Source organism: Ciconia boyciana, chromosome 2, assembly GCF_034638445.1.
Source record: "Ciconia boyciana chromosome 2, ASM3463844v1, whole genome shotgun sequence".
NCBI classification, from domain to species: Eukaryota; Metazoa; Chordata; class Aves; order Ciconiiformes; family Ciconiidae; genus Ciconia; species Ciconia boyciana.
The window spans coordinates 149,486,214-149,506,978 of record NC_132935.1 but is presented as its reverse complement, the minus strand read 5'-3'; the positions used below and the strand labels follow the sequence as shown (position 1 = coordinate 149,506,978).

The 20,765-nt window shown below is 36.6% G+C and overlaps 1 protein-coding gene across 6 annotated transcripts in view; it reads left to right on the top strand.

The window, feature by feature from the left end:
- The window catches only part of ARHGAP21 (Rho GTPase activating protein 21), a 123,615-nt gene that overhangs the window by 73,048 nt on the left and 29,802 nt on the right, over window positions 1-20,765 (top strand). For all 6 annotated transcript variants that reach the window (XM_072854457.1, XM_072854462.1, XM_072854459.1 and 3 more), the window contains 3 exons: window positions 2,213-2,291; window positions 7,978-8,032; window positions 18,003-19,944. In XM_072854457.1, coding sequence (XP_072710558.1) covers window positions 2,213-2,291; window positions 7,978-8,032; window positions 18,003-19,944 — 2,076 coding nt within the window. The remainder of the gene's footprint in view (window positions 1-2,212; window positions 2,292-7,977; window positions 8,033-18,002; window positions 19,945-20,765) is intronic.

Genomic DNA, 20,765 nt, shown 5'->3' with positions numbered 1-20,765 from the left:
GATCCACGTTTCCCATGTCTTGATCTTCATGCTGTCATTTATGTATATGCAAGAATATAAAGAACTAAAATGTGTGTGGAAAGGGAGATTGTTTAAGTGTGTTTAGATTAATTTTTAGTGTGATCGAAGGTATTTCATGGGCCACTAGATTGATAGAGAGCTATTAGAAAAAGTCTTCATGCTTTTATACCCTCTTTTGCACTACAGGCACTGGCCTTTCCCTTTATATGTACTGAAACTGAGCGAAGTTGTATTTTGCAGAGTTGCCTGCGCCCACTTCTTTCATGTAACCAGTTCTGCAGTGTGTCCCACCCGAGTTTTTTGGCAGGTTCATTGGATGCATGCTTCAAGTAGACTTAGTTCACTGCTGTGTGTAACCTAGTCTCTTTCTTTGAAAAATAAAAATGGCACAAGAATAGATAAGATTATATGACCTACTTTAAAGATATTCCTAATTACAGTTTTAGTGGGAATACAACTGAGTAAAGATCTACATCTGTCGGCAAGTTCTGCAACAGCCTGGAAAAAAGCCAGGTTTAAGTTCCAGAGAAGGATCTGATGTGTTCTGAGGAAGTCCTACAACCTAGCAGGACAGGGTTCAGAGCTTGTAAATAAGAACATTTTTTGGCACAAACTAGCATTTCTTCTTCCTGCAACTTCTTGAAAGGATTTATTTTGGTGTGATACTGAGCACTTCAAAATTAACTTTGTTTTTGTGAAAGTCCAGTTTCTCAGCCTAATTATGTAAGGTGTCTGTGTGTATGCAACAGTGGGATAGGCATCCAGGATGGATTGCAAACCCTATCAGTCATGTGGATTGCTAGCAGCCATTAAATGTTGACACCAACCTTTCTTTCATCGCTTAGGAAGCAAGAGACAAAACTCAGAGAGTTCTTTCAGGTCAGGAAAAGGGCGATAACCAGCTGATAAAAGGGCATATATAACCTTTTATAAAGTTGAAAATACCACACCAAATTATTTAAATGATGTAAGATCGTGTGTGCAGACCAAATTAAAAACAGTCAGCAGATCCATGTGGTTTGGTAAGTCTGGAAATCCCTGGGGTCTGTATAGGGAACCTCCACAGAGCATGAGCATTTAGAGCGTTATTGCCCAGTCAGGCTGAGTATTCAGAGTGAACAGCTTTTTCCTTGCATTGATTTGATCATGCCAGAAACATAAAAAGGGCTTTCAGTTGCTAAAGCACTGTTGAAAAAGCCATTCCCTTTTGCTCACTTTGCATGGGTCCTTTCTTTCAGTTCTTCTTTGTCCAGCAGCTTTCTAAAGCTCCCTACCTGTAGTCTTTTAGACCATTTTCTCCTCATTACTAAATTCAAGATACCTTTCTGCTCTTCTCATCAGAGATAATGTAAGTACCATTTTTGGTGAAGGAATGGGATGGGTTTTTCATCAAAAGATGAAAATAGCTCTACATGATATATTTGCCACTTAATTTATGAGACTATATGAAGCTCTTAATGAGGAAGGTGCAACAAACTATTTGGAGAAATCTGATAAAAGTGATGTTAGGTCTAAAGATTGATCTATATGGATAAGAAATAACCCATTACACTGTCCAAGATGCATCGAAGAGACAGTAATGTCTGGGAAACAACCCAGGTTATTCTGAAGGAGGAGGAAACTGGAGCCTTTCAAAATATTTGTTCTTTATTTCTCAGAAGGAAGTAGTAAAAAAAATGCAATATTTGCTGCTATTAAAGGACATGCGTACAGCTGCACCTGGCGGTGTTCTGAATTAAAAGTTTGGTTTTGTTTTGAGGTTGTGCTGGAATGTAATGTGTACTCATAATTCGCTTAAGAATTGGAAAGGGTTGTCAGTACACGTGATCACTGTAAAGCAAAAGCTTTATTTTGAAGATGGGATACTTAAGTGAGCCTCTGGTACAGCTTACGCCTGCTTGTGGTTTTCTTTCTATGACTTTCTAGGTGATTCATTTGGAAGCTTAGAATAAGATACCACATTTGAAAATGTTCTGAGAAAAGAGTAGAAACTTGGCATCCTGTATATGGTTACATGTAGTTGTGTTGTGCATCTTTTATTTTCTTCTTTTTTTTTCATTTTTAAAGAAGACTAACCTTGAATTTAACATATTGGTGATCTTGAGTATTGTGAGGTACAGAAGTACAAAATAAAAATCATCAAAAAAAAGTCTAGACAAATTAATTGAAGGTATAACTTTTCACTTTACAGGTGACAGAATTATAAAAGTCAATGGAGAAAGTGTTATTGGGAAGACATATTCTCAAGTCATTGCTTTAATACAGAACAGGTAAGATACTAGTATTTAGTTATGTGCCACACTTTTTTTTTTTTAATTCTAAGCAGGAAATGACCGCTTATGGTCATTCTGAAGAAGTCATTGTATTTTTAAGTTTTCCTGAATACACACTCAGTTTTACTATTTCTGTTTTCATGTATTTACTGAATGCTGAGAAAGATTTGAGAATGGGTGTGCTGAATTGTGCCACAGTCCTTTTACGTCAGTACTTGTCCCTCGTTAGCAAATAGCACTGAGTGCTATAGGGGAAGGTTGTCTGAACTTAAAATAGGCAGATTAGGTACACATACACCACACATATATGTGTCAATTTAAAAAGAAAATCGGAAAAATCTACTTTGCTTATGAGATCTGATAACTAGAAATCAGCATATCTGGTAAAGGAAAAATTTTATGCTAGTGCACACCTGCAAAACATCTGCAGTACATCTTGGCTTTCCTCTGTTTTGCAGCAAGTTATGAACCTTGCACAGAGTTGAGAAAATGGTAATATTTACTGCTTCTGCAACTCAACAAGGGCTTGTTAAATCATTTCCGTACGTGAATCTAGATACTTGTTTTCATGTCTAATATGTGCCTCCATTTTTACAGTTTTCTTGGTGTCAATTTCTGTTCTATAACAACAAGTTTCCAATATAATAATGAGTTATGTGGAAAAAAGATGTACCATGATCAGCATGGAAAAATGTTTTCTAAATACGTCTCATGTCACATTCTATTTTTAGTGAATCTTCATGCATTAAGACTTAGTTACGCTTACAGTTAGAAATAGGAAAAATAAGATCCTAATCTTCCTATTTCAGTGGACTCTTTATTCCAGATTTCATTCAAAATAGATACATCCCAGGGGCATTTTTTTTTAAACAAAACTCTGTGTTCAAAGGTATGACAGGCCAGGTAGACTGAAATGTGTTTTGTGTCATTAGTACTTTCTATACAAGAGCTGGAAGGATGGAATCTATTTTTTTTTTTTATAACCTTTACTGGAGATAACACTAGCCATGTATCGTTTCTTCGTTTTGTATTTGTACAGACGGTAATATTGTAGAATAGTGTATACCCAAGACACAGGACATTACTTTACATGCCCAACAGGTACATCAGTCAATGAAATCTCTTAACTTAATCCAAAAAAGAGAGAGACTAATCACATCGTCCAGTGGCATATGTGGTCAGAGATTCTTAACTCTAGGTCTGCCTGTGAATGAAGTTTTATTTTCAGCCCCGTGAGTGTAGGTAGTGAACCGTCCCAGCAGAATGCAATGCCTGCCCACTGTGGGTAAACCAGGGACACCTGAACAAGGCCTTATCAGTGATTATCTAGTGCAACCAGGAATGGTATAGCGCACCGTTACATCTGTCCCCCTAATTTCCATGAGTGCACAGAAGATGAAGGGGTGCTATTGTTAGTTAGGAGAGGACAACGATTTGTTGTCTTGAGCCAGCTGTGTACATCACAGAAGATCATAACAAAAGGTCATGTGTATCCTTGAGTGTGTTATACAGAAGATATAAACATCAGGAAGTCTTCAGCTGAACCTCTTAAGATAAACACATAACTATTAATTCTGATCCATAAAGAGAGCTCAAACTCTAGATCAGATGTTACCTTCCTTGTAGCTTACAGGCAATGCTTCTCATATGACTAAAGAATGAACTCTCTAATTCTTTGCTTGAAAACAGTATTTTTGAGCTCAGAGCAGTTTGTTCTGCACATAAAGTATTTTATTTCTTGTGCTGCCATTTCATGGCAAGTAAAATTATGTTATGGTGTATGCTTCTTGCTTTAGCATGCTGTTCTTGCATCAGCATAGCCATCCTGGGACAGATTGATGATCTGTTTATGTCAGTATCCTCTCTGATAGTATCCAGTAATGGATTCTTAGAAGACGATGAAAACACTGAAAGTATAGAGTGATATTTGGTCAGATAATACCAGCCCACTTCCCAGAAATCTCTGGTTTAGGAACTTGCTGAACCAAAGATTTTATCTGCATCACTTGATTTAATAGTTCTTGATAGGTTGGTCTTGCACAAGTTCACTTTTGAATGTACTTAAACTCTTCATATTAAAAATATCCAGTGATGCAGTTCTTGCTCTGTTTTGTGTCTTAGCTAATCTTTCATCCAGCACACCTTAGTTTCTTTAGTAGGCTTTGTGCAAGCAACTTGCTGAAAGGCCTTTTGAAAGGCAAAGTTGTCAGCTGAAATCTCCTTTATTAATGACTAAAGACAGTTTCATTTGTAGTCTCAGTATGTTGTGTGATAGTTTTCTAGAAATTTTAATTACGGTATTTTTAATTACTGTTTTTAATTACCCTTTCAAACATATTGCTGACTGTAAATGCTTATTCTTTTGTAATTTTTCTGATAATCTTCAGAACAATTTTTAAGGATACAACACATTTTATCCTCTCTTACCTCTAAAGAAAAAGTTCCCCCACACTCACTGTTCGGCTGTTTTGCAATGAAACTCAGTTTGGACTTACAGATTTTTGACTTGGATTACTCCTGCAGCTCCATTTCCATAGCTGCTCATTTTTTTTTCTAGAAAGTTGTTAAATTGTAGCTGTTTGTCCACATTATATAACGCTGCAAACATCAGAACTTAGCTGCCTTAAATGAAATGATACCCATAAATTCCAGTGGGACTTATGGATGGGATATAATTCAGCCATATTTTGTATTGTTCTTGGAAAAGTTTCAAGCTGTGTCTAGAACATTATCTATTTTGCTCTGGTTGGAGATAGCAAAGCTAAACTTACACTGATTATTTCCTCTGGAAGGTGAAGGGCACACCTCAAAAGAGTTGCTAGAAATAACTACGTCCTGTAGGATTAGTCATGAGATCACTTTTAAGTCTAGGTTTCCTATTCGTTACCGGTAGTTGTTAAGTTTGGTCCATTAAGAATTTATTCTCATCTGTTCACACAATCAGCTTGGAGATGTGTTGATTACTAATGTAAACTGCATAAATTATTTATGGTTCTAAGTAAAACAAGAAACAGATTCTGATTCCCAACTTTTTTTTTTTTTGAACTGTGGGGAATTTGAATGATTAAGTCTATCCCGCTTGTTTCTCTTTGCAGATTTTTCTTGAAAGTGTTGGGATTATTCAGAAATGTACAGAGTTTAGCTACTGAATTTGTTTCATTAATACAAAATAATGCATCAAAAGATAGTCTTTATGATGACAGTGCATCATAGTGCTTTAGTTTGACTCTGAGTCAATAAATTTAAATATGACTCTCAAAAATGTGTAATGAAAGTTATTTGCATGATAGTATCTCTGAGAATTCACAATACTCTGTTTAATATTTTAGTGTAAACTGCCACTTTCTTTCTGATGGTTCTTATTAACACATTCTAGTTCATAATTTGCATGCACATTATATGGTGCAATACACCAAAAGTATTCCTTAATACTTTTTGTTTCTGATATGAGAATTGAAAAACATTCTGAGAGAACCTCACAAAATACAAAGTAGGAAGATCCAAATTGTCTCCAGAAGGTTCTGCAGGCAAACTGGTATAGGATAGTTAAGTAGTTATTCGAACAGTGTATAAAACATTGTTCCTGAATGGAACCCTTTCCTCTTTTGGATGGCTACTAAAAAGGTGTTAAACTGTGTAAATGGATTTAATCCTTTTCTTAAAAAAAAAAAAGGGGGGGGGAGGGGCCATAAAATACTTGTATAAGAAAATAGTTTGTTCTGTGTCGAATTGCAAGTAGGAAACTTTCCTTTATATTGTACAGGTATGTGAAGAGGAACAATGCTATTTATCATATTTCTGACTTCCAAAGTCTTCATCCTGCAAAAAAGCATTGATTATTATCAAACCATAAGTTGCCTAATGCAGTTTATGCATACATGCTACCCGCATGTAGAAATGAAATCTGAACGCTTCATTGGAAATGCCTCAAGCTATGCTCTCTCTTTCATCTTCCCGCCCCCCAGTTTAATATCCATAGAAAGGAGTTTAGGCAAAAGTCAGCTCCTGATGACACTACTTTTAAAGAATCATTTTAAATAGTTTTGCTGTTTATGCATTCAGTCAAAATGAGAAATGCTATTGTAAATGCACATAAAGTCAATACTTTTGTGTTTCTTAAAATTCAATATTCTGAAAAATCTTTAAAAGACTTTTGAAGACTTATTTTCTCCTAGCTGTGCATAGACTTAAAAAGAAAAACTTAAATCTATCATGGCTGATCTTTGGTTTTAAAACTAAGGTAATTTATGCTGCTTGGAGAACACTTTCTTCCAAAATGAATAATGGTTTAAGATGATAGTGAAACCAAATACCCTTACTCTGCTATTTTGGAATGCAGCCTTATGTCTGTGGTTGCTAACAAATGGAAGAGGAACCACAAAATAAAAAAAAATTTCATATAAGAAAGCATAATAAATCACACGTTACGTGTTTGAGAAGATGACTTTCCTTCCTGCAGAAATAAGAAACTGAGGTTCTTCTCAGTGCTTTCATAGACTGTTCTGCATGCCCTGAAGTTGGTGGCCCGTCTCTCTGCTGGTTTTGTCTTTGCTCAGCAAATGCATTGTACTGACCAGTACAGAAAAGCTAATTTCTAGTCTGATATATCCAGTTAGGTTGTATGTTTTTTTTTCTTGTGCTGCTATTGGTCAATTTCTTTAAATAGCCTTTCTTCTTGTGACATGTAACATGAGATTTCTAAATAACAGTCATAATCTCTTCATTTTCTGTTTTGTGAGCCTAGTTAAAATAGTCTGGACAAGCAATCTCCTTTGTAGCCCTTCTCTGTACCTGTTCCAGTTTACATTTAATGAATGTGAACAGAGTATTCCTCTATCTCAGATGAGATAATGAACTCAGCTGTTCCGTATCCAGTGTTACAAGCATATACTTCTCGCTTGCTTGTAAAAATAGTTTTTCTGGTAGATACCAACTGTGGGTTTCACTGTTTTACAATATTTGACGCTGGATAACTGATGCATTGTACATTTGGTGCCTTGATTTTGCCTGTATTTAAATTTGATTGAACTATCCGAACTCCTGGATCTTTATGCTGCTGCTGCTTTTGGTTTCAGCAATTCAGACTGACAAACTCAGCACTTACAATAGCAAGTGTGTTTCATCTGTATTTCAGATGTCATCTGACTGACTAAATACGTTTGAGTTGATTCTGCTAGGAGGTGATTGGAGCAGAAAGGTGTAAGTCAGTGCTTGCCTAGCTATTACCCCACTTTTCACATGATGTGGTGGTTATGACATTTCCCCAGCAGTTTTAGAGTGCTAACAGACTTTAGTTTTAAATGGAAGAGAGAGAGAAGTTTTAACTTGTGTTTACAGATTTGCCACTTTGTTTTGTCTGAGAAGCTCTAAACACCTAATGTACCTTAGGACTTGAGAAGAAAAAAAAAAGGAAACAAAATGACAAAGCGTGTTGGCTTAATACACTGGTTTTGCTGACAACACAGATGTACTCCAGTCAGATTTCTGTTCTGCTCTTATTTGCTAAGTCTCTAATGGAAATCAGTGTTTGTTTCTGTTGTGTCAAGTAATTTGACAGAATAGCTGAGTGTGGGAGTCTTTGAATGGTTTTGGTCTACGGAAGTTAATGGATCATCTTTGTAACAAGAATTGAAATTGTTTTCCAGAAGTTCATGTGTGGTGGTTTTTTTTCTATTTCTTTCAGTGACAGCATACTGGAGCTTAGTGTTATGCCAAAAGACGAGGACATCCTTCAATTGGTATGTTTATGAAGCTTATATTCAGACAGTTTGTTGACTAAAGAAAAATGTCTTGCTGTTGGTTACAAAGTCTTTGAACTGTGCTACCAGCAAATAATTAAAGAGTTAACATTTATCTCTCGGTCGCTCTTTAGATATTTTCCTACTTGCTTGCCATCCCTGAAATTTCTGAGGAATCCAAATATAGGGGAGAATACCTTCTTCACATATTTCTAGCATCCTGTTAAAAAATCTTAAAATAGTGTTTGTATTTTTATTATATATTGGATTAGTTTCCTTATGTTAGAATTTATGAATTGGATTGTGTTCTTTAACTAGGTTGTCTAATTCTAAAGAAGTTGGGAATCATTACTAAATTTGAATTTAAAAATAGCATATGGTGCTTAAAATTAGCTTTTGTTAATAACTCACTAATTATCAGTGGATTTCCAGGAAAGAAGCAAGGTGATGAATATGCTGAAGGTTATCACCATTTTTTTATTGTAATTGCTGTAAATATTTTGTTACACTAGTGCTTATATGTTCTCAATTCGAACTGGGATCCTGGATATATAGGGAGATAATCTGTCTCCCATTTAGTGTCTAAGTCCAAAAGAGCTGTGAATAAAATATGATGTGTAAGTGCGTATTGTGAAGAACGAGAAAAACACCTAATGTATTGATATGCTGTAGTTTATTTTTAATTGGAAGTAGAGAAAAGGAGAAGACAACAAGCCGGGTAGACATTCTGGTTAGTAGTTGGAAAACTGTATTTTCTAATTCACATAGAATTAGTAAGACTTGACTTTAACAGTTAAGAAAAACCTGTGGGTTTCAGTAGCTATTTTCCACTATTGAAGGACAAATAAATGGGTAAAGATAAAAACCAAAGTAAGTCTGTTTTGAGCTGAAGGTGAAGATAGAGGCTAGTATAGGAACTCAGCCAGTTAGGCCAACAAGCCAAGATTATTAGAATAGAAGTGATATTTTGAGAACATTTGGTTAATAAATATTTCAGTAATCCGGTACAGAAAATGTTGGGGGCAGGGGGTGAGTTTTGATTGCATGAGTAAGTGGGAGGGAAAAGCTGGGTTGTTTTTGGGGGCGTTGGTTTTGTTTTGTTTTAATTGGAACTGTGAACACGTAGAAATGCAGGAATAGTTCTAACTTTTAAAACATCTGAATGGCCATATGCATCTAATGCAGTCTTGTAGCCATAACAGTCTAAGGATCTGGGCAAGGCAAGATTGTAGGTTTAAAGTTAAACCTTTGCTTTTGGCTAGGCAAGAAGCTCTTAGGCACCCTCTACTGATGAAACACGAAGTGCAAGCTTCAGGTGAAGTATAGATGAAAAATAATTGATTAGAATTTAACTTTTTATGTCAACAAGTGAGATAATCGGGGCAGAGGAAGAAAGAAAGACCTTGCCTTTGAGCTAGAGAAGGATATTAGTGAAAAGAAAATAAGGTCATTCTCTTGGAGGATATTGAGGAGTTCTAGAAAAAACTCCTATGGGAGTTCTAGAAAAAAACCTGAGATATGCATGGGAATAATTTCCAGGTGTCGTTAAAAAAGTTTCTTTTGAGTCGTAAGATGTGGTAGAGTTGCGAATTTTGTATTCCAGGCTCGTCTTTTGAACATAGAAAGAGGATTAGGTTTAAGAGGTGGAGTCATCATTTTGCAAAAAATGCTTTGTGTTGCCTCTGTAGCTTGTATGAGTTCCTTCTGACAGTTGTTTGTTTGCTATTGGGTTGGGTTGGTACATGATTAAGATACAGCATGGAGGAGTTAATGCTCCTGTTTGCTATGATGCCTTTGTTGGGGTAGAAGTAGACTTGTCTTGAGCACTATCAGTTCCACATAGCATCTGCCAGAGGAAAACTATGAAGAGACAGATGTTTTCTGTAGTCTGCAAGACTGAGCATTGCGTGTACTCTATGTCGTATTGGAAAAGGCTTCTGATAGCTGCAGTTTGTTCATGCGGTTCTGTCACAGTCTGTATTTTAGTATATATGTTTTCAGGTGTCAATCTTTGATAGCAGAGTTGCAACGTGAAGATACAGATGATAGCAATGAATTGCATTCATACAACAGAAGTCATCAGTTATGGCCTGTAGTTTTCTCCCTTTCAGACCACCACAGAGAAGGAAAAAAACCTCATCACTTTTAAAATAACAATTAGCAGTTTTTTGAGACACAGTGCACCACTGTAACTTCAGTCAAATGAAAAATGTATGCAATTCCTCTGAAGATGGTGATTTTTAATCTTCAGCCTTTAGATGTTAGGATCTACTGTTCTCATGACAAGATTTGGTAAAGAACTTTGCTCTGCTCAAAGCTGAACACTCATGTTTAAAATATTTTCAGAGTAACAACATAGAATGTTATTCCTTTCACTCCACATGACAAGACAGTAACTTTTTGTTTTCGGGTGAGAAACTGCATACTTTGTTTTGTTTTTCTATTTTTATCTTTGTGATTAATGCTGTACTAGCTTTTGTGGAAACCTTATGTCTAAATAATATATAAACCTTGGAGCGAATTCTTGTTCCTGAATGAAGTACAGCTCATATAAGTAAGTGATAACAATAATCTTTGTAGTGGTAGTGTCAGTATAAGTGCAAAGCAAACAGTAAATGGTAAGGTACAGTGCCCTTATTAATAGAGGAAAAACGTATACTTCTGTCACTGAAGTTGTGTTATTTAAGTTGTTATAGTATGTTAAAGAACTTAGTTGTTTTCTTTGACATATGTCATAAATTTCATGGTAAATATCTTCAGATGGTATCACTCGTAAACTGTTGGTGTTAAATACTGGTATGCTGTAAAAATAAAAAAAACTCAAAGCACTACTGGATATTGTAGTAGGAGCTAAAGAAAGGTTTGTCTAGTGTAATGAGGATGAAATAGTTTCATTACATTCAGGAATTATGCTGGTTGTGGTAAATTTTATAGTACTTGGCAGTCTATGTAGTGATGAATGATTGCTAGGTTAACTACATAACGAGCACGGTTGCTTGTTTCTATCCTTAGTTTGCCATTTCGAAACCTTGAGTTTCATCTTCAGAAATATCCATGTATGTCTGTGAACCTCTTGGTATATTGAATTTCCTGAAAACAGGGCTTTAAATCCATTCATCAATAGCAACAATGAAGTGGTCCAATCCACAGGTCATAGCCCTCTGTGGCATGTGCACAGTCCTTAGAAGGGAGTTGCATGTGAAAATCTGCCATTAGTGAAGTCAGTGTCAGTCGTGTTCGTTCACTGGCATGATCTTGGAAATGTCACTTTGGGGATGGGGGAAAGGATATTTAAAACATCTCTGTCCATGACAAAAACTTGAACTCTTGAAAACTACAAATGTGTTGGGGTTTTTCCATGTTCCTCCTCAAATTTGAGATTAGTTTACTTAAAATAATCTCTTTTGATAGTTTTGAAACGTTTGTAGGTATAACCATTTTGAGACTATGAGGAGGAGGAGGATTATTACTATACTCTCCTCAGTGTTTCAAATTTGATGTATCTATATACAATTTCTGTAGTATTCTCAACCTTTTTTGACAGATTGGCATCTTGTAGGTTTTAGTACCACTGACTTCATATGAATGGGAAGACACATTTAGGTCGACTACAAATAGTTTATTTTTTCAAGCGTATTTAATGGAATTGTTGCTTGTTTGTACCCTTTGGATAACAAATTTAATACTAAAAAGTTGTTCAAATTGTGACACCTTTCAGTTGCTCAAAAGCTTTTTGTGGTACACAGAAAATACTGAATGTAAAGGTGCTCCCTTGAGAGAGGAAATTGCTAAGCCCGCTTACAGGTCAGTCTTTTTATAACTCTTGTCAATAGACTTCGTAGTGTCTAATGTGTATGTGTTAGGGTGTCCTTAGTATGCAGGATTTTTGGACCATTTTTTTGAAGTATGTTCATGTTGGAATTTGCTTGTTTGCTGATCATTCTTTGTGTATGTAAAGAAGAATATAGCTTACAAGTCACTGAATTTTTAAGTATCAGGCACTTGAAAATATCACTGTTAAAAAGTGCATCTTTAATATGATCTACATTGGAGCTGTTCATTTGGAAAGGTTATTTGTAATGTAGCATATTATTGTTCATATATAGGGTTTATTATATGTAAATATATGTAGATATTAATTCATAAATATGTGTATATAAACACACATGCTATAGGTAAGTTATGCTAACTTTTCATCTTGCTTTTTCTGGCACTTCCCTCACTACCCACTCAAAAGTTCATCTTTCTTAACTTTTATCCTACCTCCAGCAGTTTCATTTTAAGTAAGTTTTAAAAAATAATTTCCTCATAGGAATTGCCCCAAAAGATAGCAGCTTACTTCTAGTTCTAGGTGTTGTCACCATTAAATTTTACTAGCGTACAAATCTGTTGAAATGCGCCTTAACGTTCCAGAAAGATCTCTGTAGTTTCATGCATTCTGTGAATAATGGTAAATGTAGAAATAAAAGGGGGCCTTTTACTACTATATGTTTTTGATATGTTTTGTTCCCTCTTGCATATCTTTTAATTTATATCTTAATCGTTCCTTAAAATTACAGACCATTGAAACTGCATATTGCTAACTGAAAGTTGACCACATTGGAACAGAAATGTTTCTCTTGTCATAGGTAGTAGGGGAACAGAAAAATCCTAGATGGGAATGACCAGGAAAGTGAATCAAAGTCAATTGAAGCATACCTTTTCTTTTTTTAACTCTTTCTAGTCAGGCGATATGGAAGTTTTCAGTATATTGGGAGATCTGGGCAGAAAAGAAGAGTTTGCTGCTTTGTCATTTCTGATGCGTACAATTTTTGTGGAATTTGGCAGCTCTGAAGGCTTTGTAGTACCTGAAATTGCCAGTAATACTCCTGTATTAAAAAATAAGAAAAAGAAAAGTAACTTGCATAAGGAAATTTATTCTAGAGTTTTATGTGCCCCAGTAACCTCATGCCTCTTGACTACAGGTCTGCCCACAGCCAACTTTAACGATATTGTCTTTTTGTTTTGTTTTGTTTTCCTGAGACCATTCAGTTGCATCAAACATAATGGAACAACATGGCTGTTTCATTGGCAAACTGTGAAATATTTTCATTTGCTTTCCTTTTATTAAAATAGTGATGTTTTCATAAGTAGCTGTATTTAGTCCAGAGTCTTGGAGCATTTGTTTACTTTCAGATTTTGTACTGACACAGTTACTAATGTGCACAGAGGTTAACATTAAAGCTCTGGCAGCAGGTACAGTGGAAGGAGAGGTGTGGTGTGAAGACATAGTGACCTGGAAGAAAAGACTTAAGCTTTGGTATCTAACATTGCATATGTTAGGAAAATACCATTTGCATCAACTTTCCTCACCTTGATTTACAATATTTACAAGAAAGTCTCTTGCACAGCTTGTATTTGGAAATTAAATTTCTTGGGCTTAAGGCATTAAATTTTATATACTAACATTTCACTGCCATTGGGAAGAAAGGGTGTGCAGGTTTTTTGTGTTTGGTGGTTTTGGTTTGGTTTTTGTTTTGGTGGTTTTTTGGGTTTTTTTGTTTGTTTGTTTTTCAAATAATGTTACCTGACCATAGTGTTTGAGTGTCTCAGAGTAAAATGAAACCACTTGAGCTGTATTACTGACATTCTTGCCAGAGCAAGCTATAACTGGAAAATGTTTCCTTTTAAGACAGCTGAAAACCTGTTCTGGTGTGCAGTTCCTGTACTTACATTTAGTCAGGATTTAGGACTGGGGAAGAGAAGAATTCAGTAGTAAAGAAAAACAATCTGAAACCAAACTGGTTGGAGAAAGAAGGAAGAATGCCTCAAGCTCAGTCTTGCAAGGTGCTGGGCTTATTAGCTTCTGATTCATTGAAATGCTTATCTCCAATTTTGCAAGTAGTTCAGTTGAAATCAGTGTTATTATTCATCCTTTAGTGAAGCATATGCCTACATGCTTTTGTGGATTTGGACTAAGGGGTGTAGGACATGGTTGGCTCAAGCTGTTGAAAGTACGGTGTTTCACCATGATTCTTACTAAGGAATCCTTGTACATAGGCTGTCATTATTCTAACATCAAGTGGCATAAAATCACAGGAAAAAGTGAGAGCAAAACCCTTCAGCTGAATTTGAGGGTTAATAAAATATCTTGGTAGAATGCTTTATTTGCTTAAAATTTATTTTGCATATCGTACTGCATGAATGTATTACCTTACCAGTTAAACCCTTAACGTGCTAATGGTTATACAAATTCACAGTAAGAAGTTGATTCTTTGCCATAGGAGTTTGCAAACTTGTTGCAAACAAAACCAGATTGTAAGGTGGGGAAGAAATTCTACCAAATAACTGGAAACACGCTGAGTTCTTACTGTAAGCGCAGCAGTTTTCTTCTAGTAATTGTTGCAGAGCTGTTACCCATCAAAGCTGTTAATGTCACTCTAAATTGTTATATTTGTATGGTAAGCTTTCCATAACTGCCGTTGTTTTGAGGAGGTGGGAAAGAGCTCATAAAATATCAAGACTGATTTTTTTTTTTTTTTTTTTTTTTGATCATGTTGGAACTTCTGAGTAACTGCTGAGTACCCAGCTCCTGTAGGAATTCGAGTGGCTTGGCTGGTGTCTGAATCAGGAACATCACTGATCTGGATATAAAAAAAAAAAAAAAAACAACCAAACTTTTTTTATTTGGAATGCCTTTTTTATTTTTAAGGCTTTTTAAAGACTTAAGTCATACCCTAATGGCTTTTTTATGACTATATCCTCTGTTGCAGTCACTTAGAGGTTAAGTTAGTATTTCCAAATACTATATCATCTGAGAAACTAAAGGGGAGAAGAGAGTAATATTCAGACTGTGTTTTCTATATAGTTGCAAAATATGTTAAGTATGAAAATAGTGTAAGAATGCTAATAAGTATATTGGTTTACTTCACATTTTTTAGTCTCTAAACCTCTTCTAAAAATTTAACCATCACCTTCTCGTTAAAGCAATTAAAATATTTAATGGTAAAAAGGCTAATAATGCATAGTTCAGCGTGACAGTATTTGGGATGGATGTGTGCATTTCTGTGTAAGTTGCAATATATCTTTGTAGGCCCTTAATCAGTATTATGAAACAAAGATATTTAATATTCCATTGTGGAAATGTCACAGCCCTTATTTATAAATTTCTTTCTTGAAAGAAAGTTCAGCTTTGTTTCAGTGATTTCTTGGGAAGTGGGTGGAATGGGGTTGAAAGGAGAACTACACTTCCCATCATCAAAACCTTTTTCCAGTAACTGTCTTACTGAGAACTGGCAGTCTGTCTGTCTGGATATACCTGCAATCATGGAAACATCCTCTTTATTGGGGGGAAGGGGGAGAAAGCCTAGCTGATCTCATTTTGGACCCTGCAAGAATGCTGTCTTTTGAAGAAGAGGTTTTAATATCTGTGATAAATTTTGTCAAGAGCTGAGAACTGATTTTTATACTCATTTGTAGTCTTCAGCTACGATCAGATCACACTAGTTTTGGAATTTAGCCTTTTTGCTGTCAAAGTCAATGAAGCATTGTTTGTCATGGGCATGTTTTACAAAAGCATAAACACAGTGTATTTTATATTGGTGTAATGTCTATCCCAGGTTTTGAACTGTTTTATCAGCTGTATAATGTAATAATTGTTTTCTGATTGGAGGGAGATGATTGATTTTGTTTGTCTTGCATGCCAGTAGTCTCTTGCTCTATCTATTTTCTGGGTCTTCAGCTTCTTTTCCAATTTTTGTTTTAATTTATTCTTACAGCCTGTCAAGATCTTAAATATCCATTTATTTAAAGATTTAGAAATACTTATCTTTGTATGTTCCTTCCCTCCATTAAATATGCCAGTGGAAACCTGGCTTGATTTTTTTACTATGAGTGAAGGAAGAAAAAAAAATACAAATCACATGAGTAGAGTGTTTCTGCAGCATCATTCCTCTAATTTCAGATGTACAGCATGAAAGCAGCTGCAGTCAGCTGACAGCTTGTGGTCATGTTCAGATATATGTGGGGAAGGGGCGTGCTGTTTTAAATGCATAATAAAGCCGTTGTTTCGTCACCAGGAAGCAGGGATGGTAGCAGCCTGGGGGAAATGAGAGACAGTAATGTGGCTGTAGTGGAAGGGAAGTCTTGTTGCATAGAGCTAGAGCTCTCTGCAGGCAGCTGTAGGGATGCACCGAGGCAAAATGGCACAAATGTATTTTGCTTTCTGTAAGGGTAGAGGATAAATGCGAGGAGCAGATAAAAGCCTGAGATGGACGTGCTCACAAGGAGGGTGAAGTTATTTTTTATGCTCTACTGCCCTTTACCTCTGTTGGTACCTTCCAGTGAAATCAGTGTAGTTGTATTTTTAGCTTGCTGTATCCAACATCAATATGACAACATAATTCTGTCTTTACATCTGTAAGCAGCTTTTACTATGTTTTCCTGTTTTCTGCCAGCTGCAGTTTACAAAGGATGTCACAGCACTGGTAAGAAATGTACAGTAGCCATTTCGCTGATGGTTTTGTAAGGCATGTTTTTCTTAATGGTTTGTGAGAAGCAAGAATATGAAACAGGAAGTTTGGAAATGAGCTAAATAGTCTGAGCTGAATATTATTCATAATGCTAATCTCTTATTTGTGGTTTGTGCCTGTGTTATATGGTTGGTTTTCTCTCAGTGTGCTTTAATATTTTGCACTTCACTAATGCTCGGTGTAACATTGCAGCAGTATTGTAAATGCCTCGCCCTCCTCTGTACTTTGCTCTGTATTAATTTTATGGCTGCACTTGGGCTTTCATAACCTGTCTAGTGTTAAGACAGGGCACATTGATATTCTGGAATTAAGCATGTTATGATTTGGACAGGAAATGCTGTGATATGATACCACGCCTAAGTGTGTAAAAGCCCTGAGAAATCATTTTAATCTTCTGTTGCATTGGCAGGCTCTGCGTTGGCTCTTTATTTCATTATGTTTAAACTGAACTAAGTCATGCTAAAGTTTTTCAATAATAGGATATTGTTTAAGTATGCTGTATGCTTCTCATTGATTTATTATTTTGAATGTTCTGTTAATTTCACAATGATAAATGCTGCTTTTCTAAAAGGCTACAGAAACATACTAAGTGTAATATAACCATTTTTTCTTAGGAGTCAGGCTCTTAAACATAAAGGTGCAAATAAATGCACTAAGGAAATTAATTTGAGATTTTAGTTTGTGTTGTAATAATGCGTGGACAGTAGTGGGTATGTATGAATTTTCATACTGTTTGTACCTTGAAGTTAAAAATGTTACATATCATTAATATTTTTGCAGTAAGATTTGTGCCATGTATTGGCTGTCTCCTGTAAAATGTAAGATGACTTATAGGGTGTTGGCTCACAACAAAGATGTTACTGCTTCAATTTATTCATTTTATGTTTAGGAACAGTAGCTTTTATGTAGAAGACATCTTAGAGGAGTGTGTATGTATATTTGTGTGTACTTTTTATATGTACTACATTAAGTGAACAGAGTGCTTTTATACACTAAATGAATAGAGAATTTTCTAGTGCTAGTTGAATTTATTATGCAGCATTTTAACCTATCGATTGCTGTGAAATTCCCGTTTCCAGCAAAGTTCAAACAGGAAAAATGTGTGAAGCATCATGATAGAAAGAAAAATCAAGGCGGGGGGGAAATACTGTGTTTTGTGCTCGTGGATTTTGGGAAACCTGCCTCAGTGCCCTGCGTGCAGTATTTCCTAGAATTGGTCATCAGTTCAGTTTTTTTAATTATTGAGGGAGGGAATGTATGTAACGATTTTGCTTGTTCTGTTTCTGCTCACTAAGGGGATGGAATGCTATTTTTATCTTTTTAACTAACATTTTAGCTAAAATGATAGTGTGAATTTTGTACTTGTGATCCCTCTCTTGAAGCTTGATCATGCAAATGCTAGATGGTGAACTTTTCCATCTTCCTCACTACTGAATACTCACTTAATCGTTTCTCCACAGGCGTATTCCCAAGATGCCTACCTGAAAGGCAACGAAGCCTACAGTGGTAACGCCCACAACATACCTGAACCACCACCAATATGTTATCCACGCCTGGCATCCACAGCTTCTGTTATGGCACAAGCTGGTGACAAGCTATCTTCTGACTTCTCACTGGGGAAACAGCAAGTCAATAGACAAGTACGGGCATTGACACAGCCAGAGAGGGCCTACAGAATGGAAATACAAGTGCCTCCATCACCAACAGACATTGCAAAATCAAATACAGCTGTGTGTGTTTGCAATGAAACTGTAAGGACTGTTATTGTGCCTTCTGAGAAGGCTGTAGATTTGCCATCTTGTAGAAATAATCATGCTGGTCCATCACACAGGACAGAGGAAGTAAGATATAGCTTAAAAGATCAAACCAGTCTAAAAGCACGGACCACGTCACCATCTTCTTCAGTGTCCACTGCCATTGTACTTCCCCAGACTCCAATAACTAGGCCAGTTGATCCAACTGGAACACTAAGTAAAGCTTCAAATTATGTAGTGTGTCCAGAAGGAATCCCAAGCACTAGACCTCCTGCTCAAGCTACAGACTCTACTAATCATTACAGTTCTCCAACATCCCACCAGCACATAGACTGGAAGACCTACAAAACTTACAAAGAGTACATTGATAATAGGCGCATGCACATGTATGGCTCCCGAACAATACAGGAAAGGTTAGATAGTTTAAGAGCAGCTTCTCAGAATACAACTGATTATAATCAAGTGGTGCCAAATCGCACTGCTTCGCAGGTACGGCGCAGGAGCACCTCTCATGACAGGGTTCCGCAGTCTGTTCAGATCCGGCAGAGAAGTGTATCCCAGGAAAGACTTGAAGATCCCGTGTTGATGAAAGAGTGGCCACGAAGTGCTTCGCAAGATACTCTAACTTCACCTTCAGTTAATGCTAGGAATCACAGGGCTCGGTCATGGGATTATCTCAGCAAACAGGGTGAAGCGCTAGAAAACTTCCATTCTGAGAATCTGATTGCAGATGCTAATGGAGATAGGAGAAAGAATTACAAGTGGACAGGGTTTACCGAACAAGATGATCGGCGAGGTATTTATGAGAGATCTAGACAGCATGCATTTCATATGTCCCTTCGAGGTCAAAATTTTTCTATGGCTCCGAGTACTTATATTTCAGACAACAGGAGAACAGGTAGTAGAACTTCTCTGTCTGGTTCTCATTTTCAGAAAGTTCCACCACCAGATATAAAAATGTTACAGCCTTCTCGAGATTTGCAAACACCTGGGGGAATTTCAAAACCTACAACTGTTTCACAAGAGAGATTGTCTCTCACACCAGCCAGAAGTTCTAAAAGTAGCTCTTTGAAGAACTCTGCTCCCTATGCAGCAAAACCATCATTTCCCCTTAACCAGGGCCTGGATGCTATTGCTAGCAAAGACCAAAGAACAGTAAATCACTTGCATCAGAGTGGTCTCTTAAACCAACAGTTAAGGATTCGAGTGGAAGGTGCCCCAGATCACAAAACAGAAACTGGCAAAACAATCCAGCCCTCCTCTCTGTCTCCAGCTTCTGCCAAACTTATTCAGCCAACAAGTGAGAGTTCAACTACCTCTGACAAAGTAGATGGTTCCATCAGACAAAAGATTCATGATTTTGAAAGGGAAGAAGTCCATGAGCCTGAAATTCTGCAAACGGATGTTCAGGAAAATGACAAAGACACAGTGGTCATGCGGGACAAATCACCTTCTGGCCACCAAACTCCACAGCCTTTGAGGCATCAGTCCTACATTCTTGCTGTAAATGACCAAGAGGCAGCCTCGGATACTACCTGTTGGTTACCTAATGATGCTCGGAGGGAAGTCCACATAAAAAGAATAGAAGAAAGGAAAGCATCAGGTTCCAGCCCACCTGGTGACTCCCTGGCTTCTATTCCATTTATTGGTGAGTTAAACTATTCCAGCGTACATCAAATGCTGTTCTCTGCAAAAGATGGAGAGCACCATGCTGGGTAGCTGACTGCTGTTCCTGTAAACCCTGAATTTGATGTACATGGGGGCTCGTTTCTCATCTAGAGTAATATTAGGTTGGTAAAACTAAAAATATTCTTCAGTGGAGAGAAAAAAATGTTCTGTTTTGTTTGGAGTCCTGGAGGATCAGGGTAAAAAAAAAAGTCTACAGTGACTTAATATTTTTCTAGAATTTTCCTTAACCCCCTGGAGAAGTCTACATTATATAACTGCGTCTGGTTATCACTCCACATAATGCTCTGATGTTATGTACATGGCCAACTAGCATTTGTGGCACCTTTCAAAATATTTTTACTTGTCTAGTATAAAATGTATTTGGAATCCAGTAAAGAGAGAATATGGATGCAAATCCATAATAAAAAGTTTGTCAGCTGAATAGGTGAGGTGAAAGCTTTCTGAGACAGATAAGGGATAGAGGAAGGCTGTTTCAGGTGGAAGGATAGCAATAAAATTAAGTGAATTTGCAAGTAAAGATGCTAATGTCGGTATGAATTGAAGGGTTTGTAGAAGCAGAATGTGAGAAGGCACAAAGGTTTGCCTGTGGGCTGTGACGCAAATAGGGTTGGAATTACAGGGAGCTTTTAGGAAGGGGGCTGAGCACTTTTGAGATAATTTGGAAGAAAAGAGGAACTCATGGAAAGATTGTAAGTAGTAGAAAAAAATAATTACAAATCCAGTTTTGTATATGTGAGGAATTGGAGTTATCTGCTGAAGAGAGTTTCAGTGGCAGAGCAT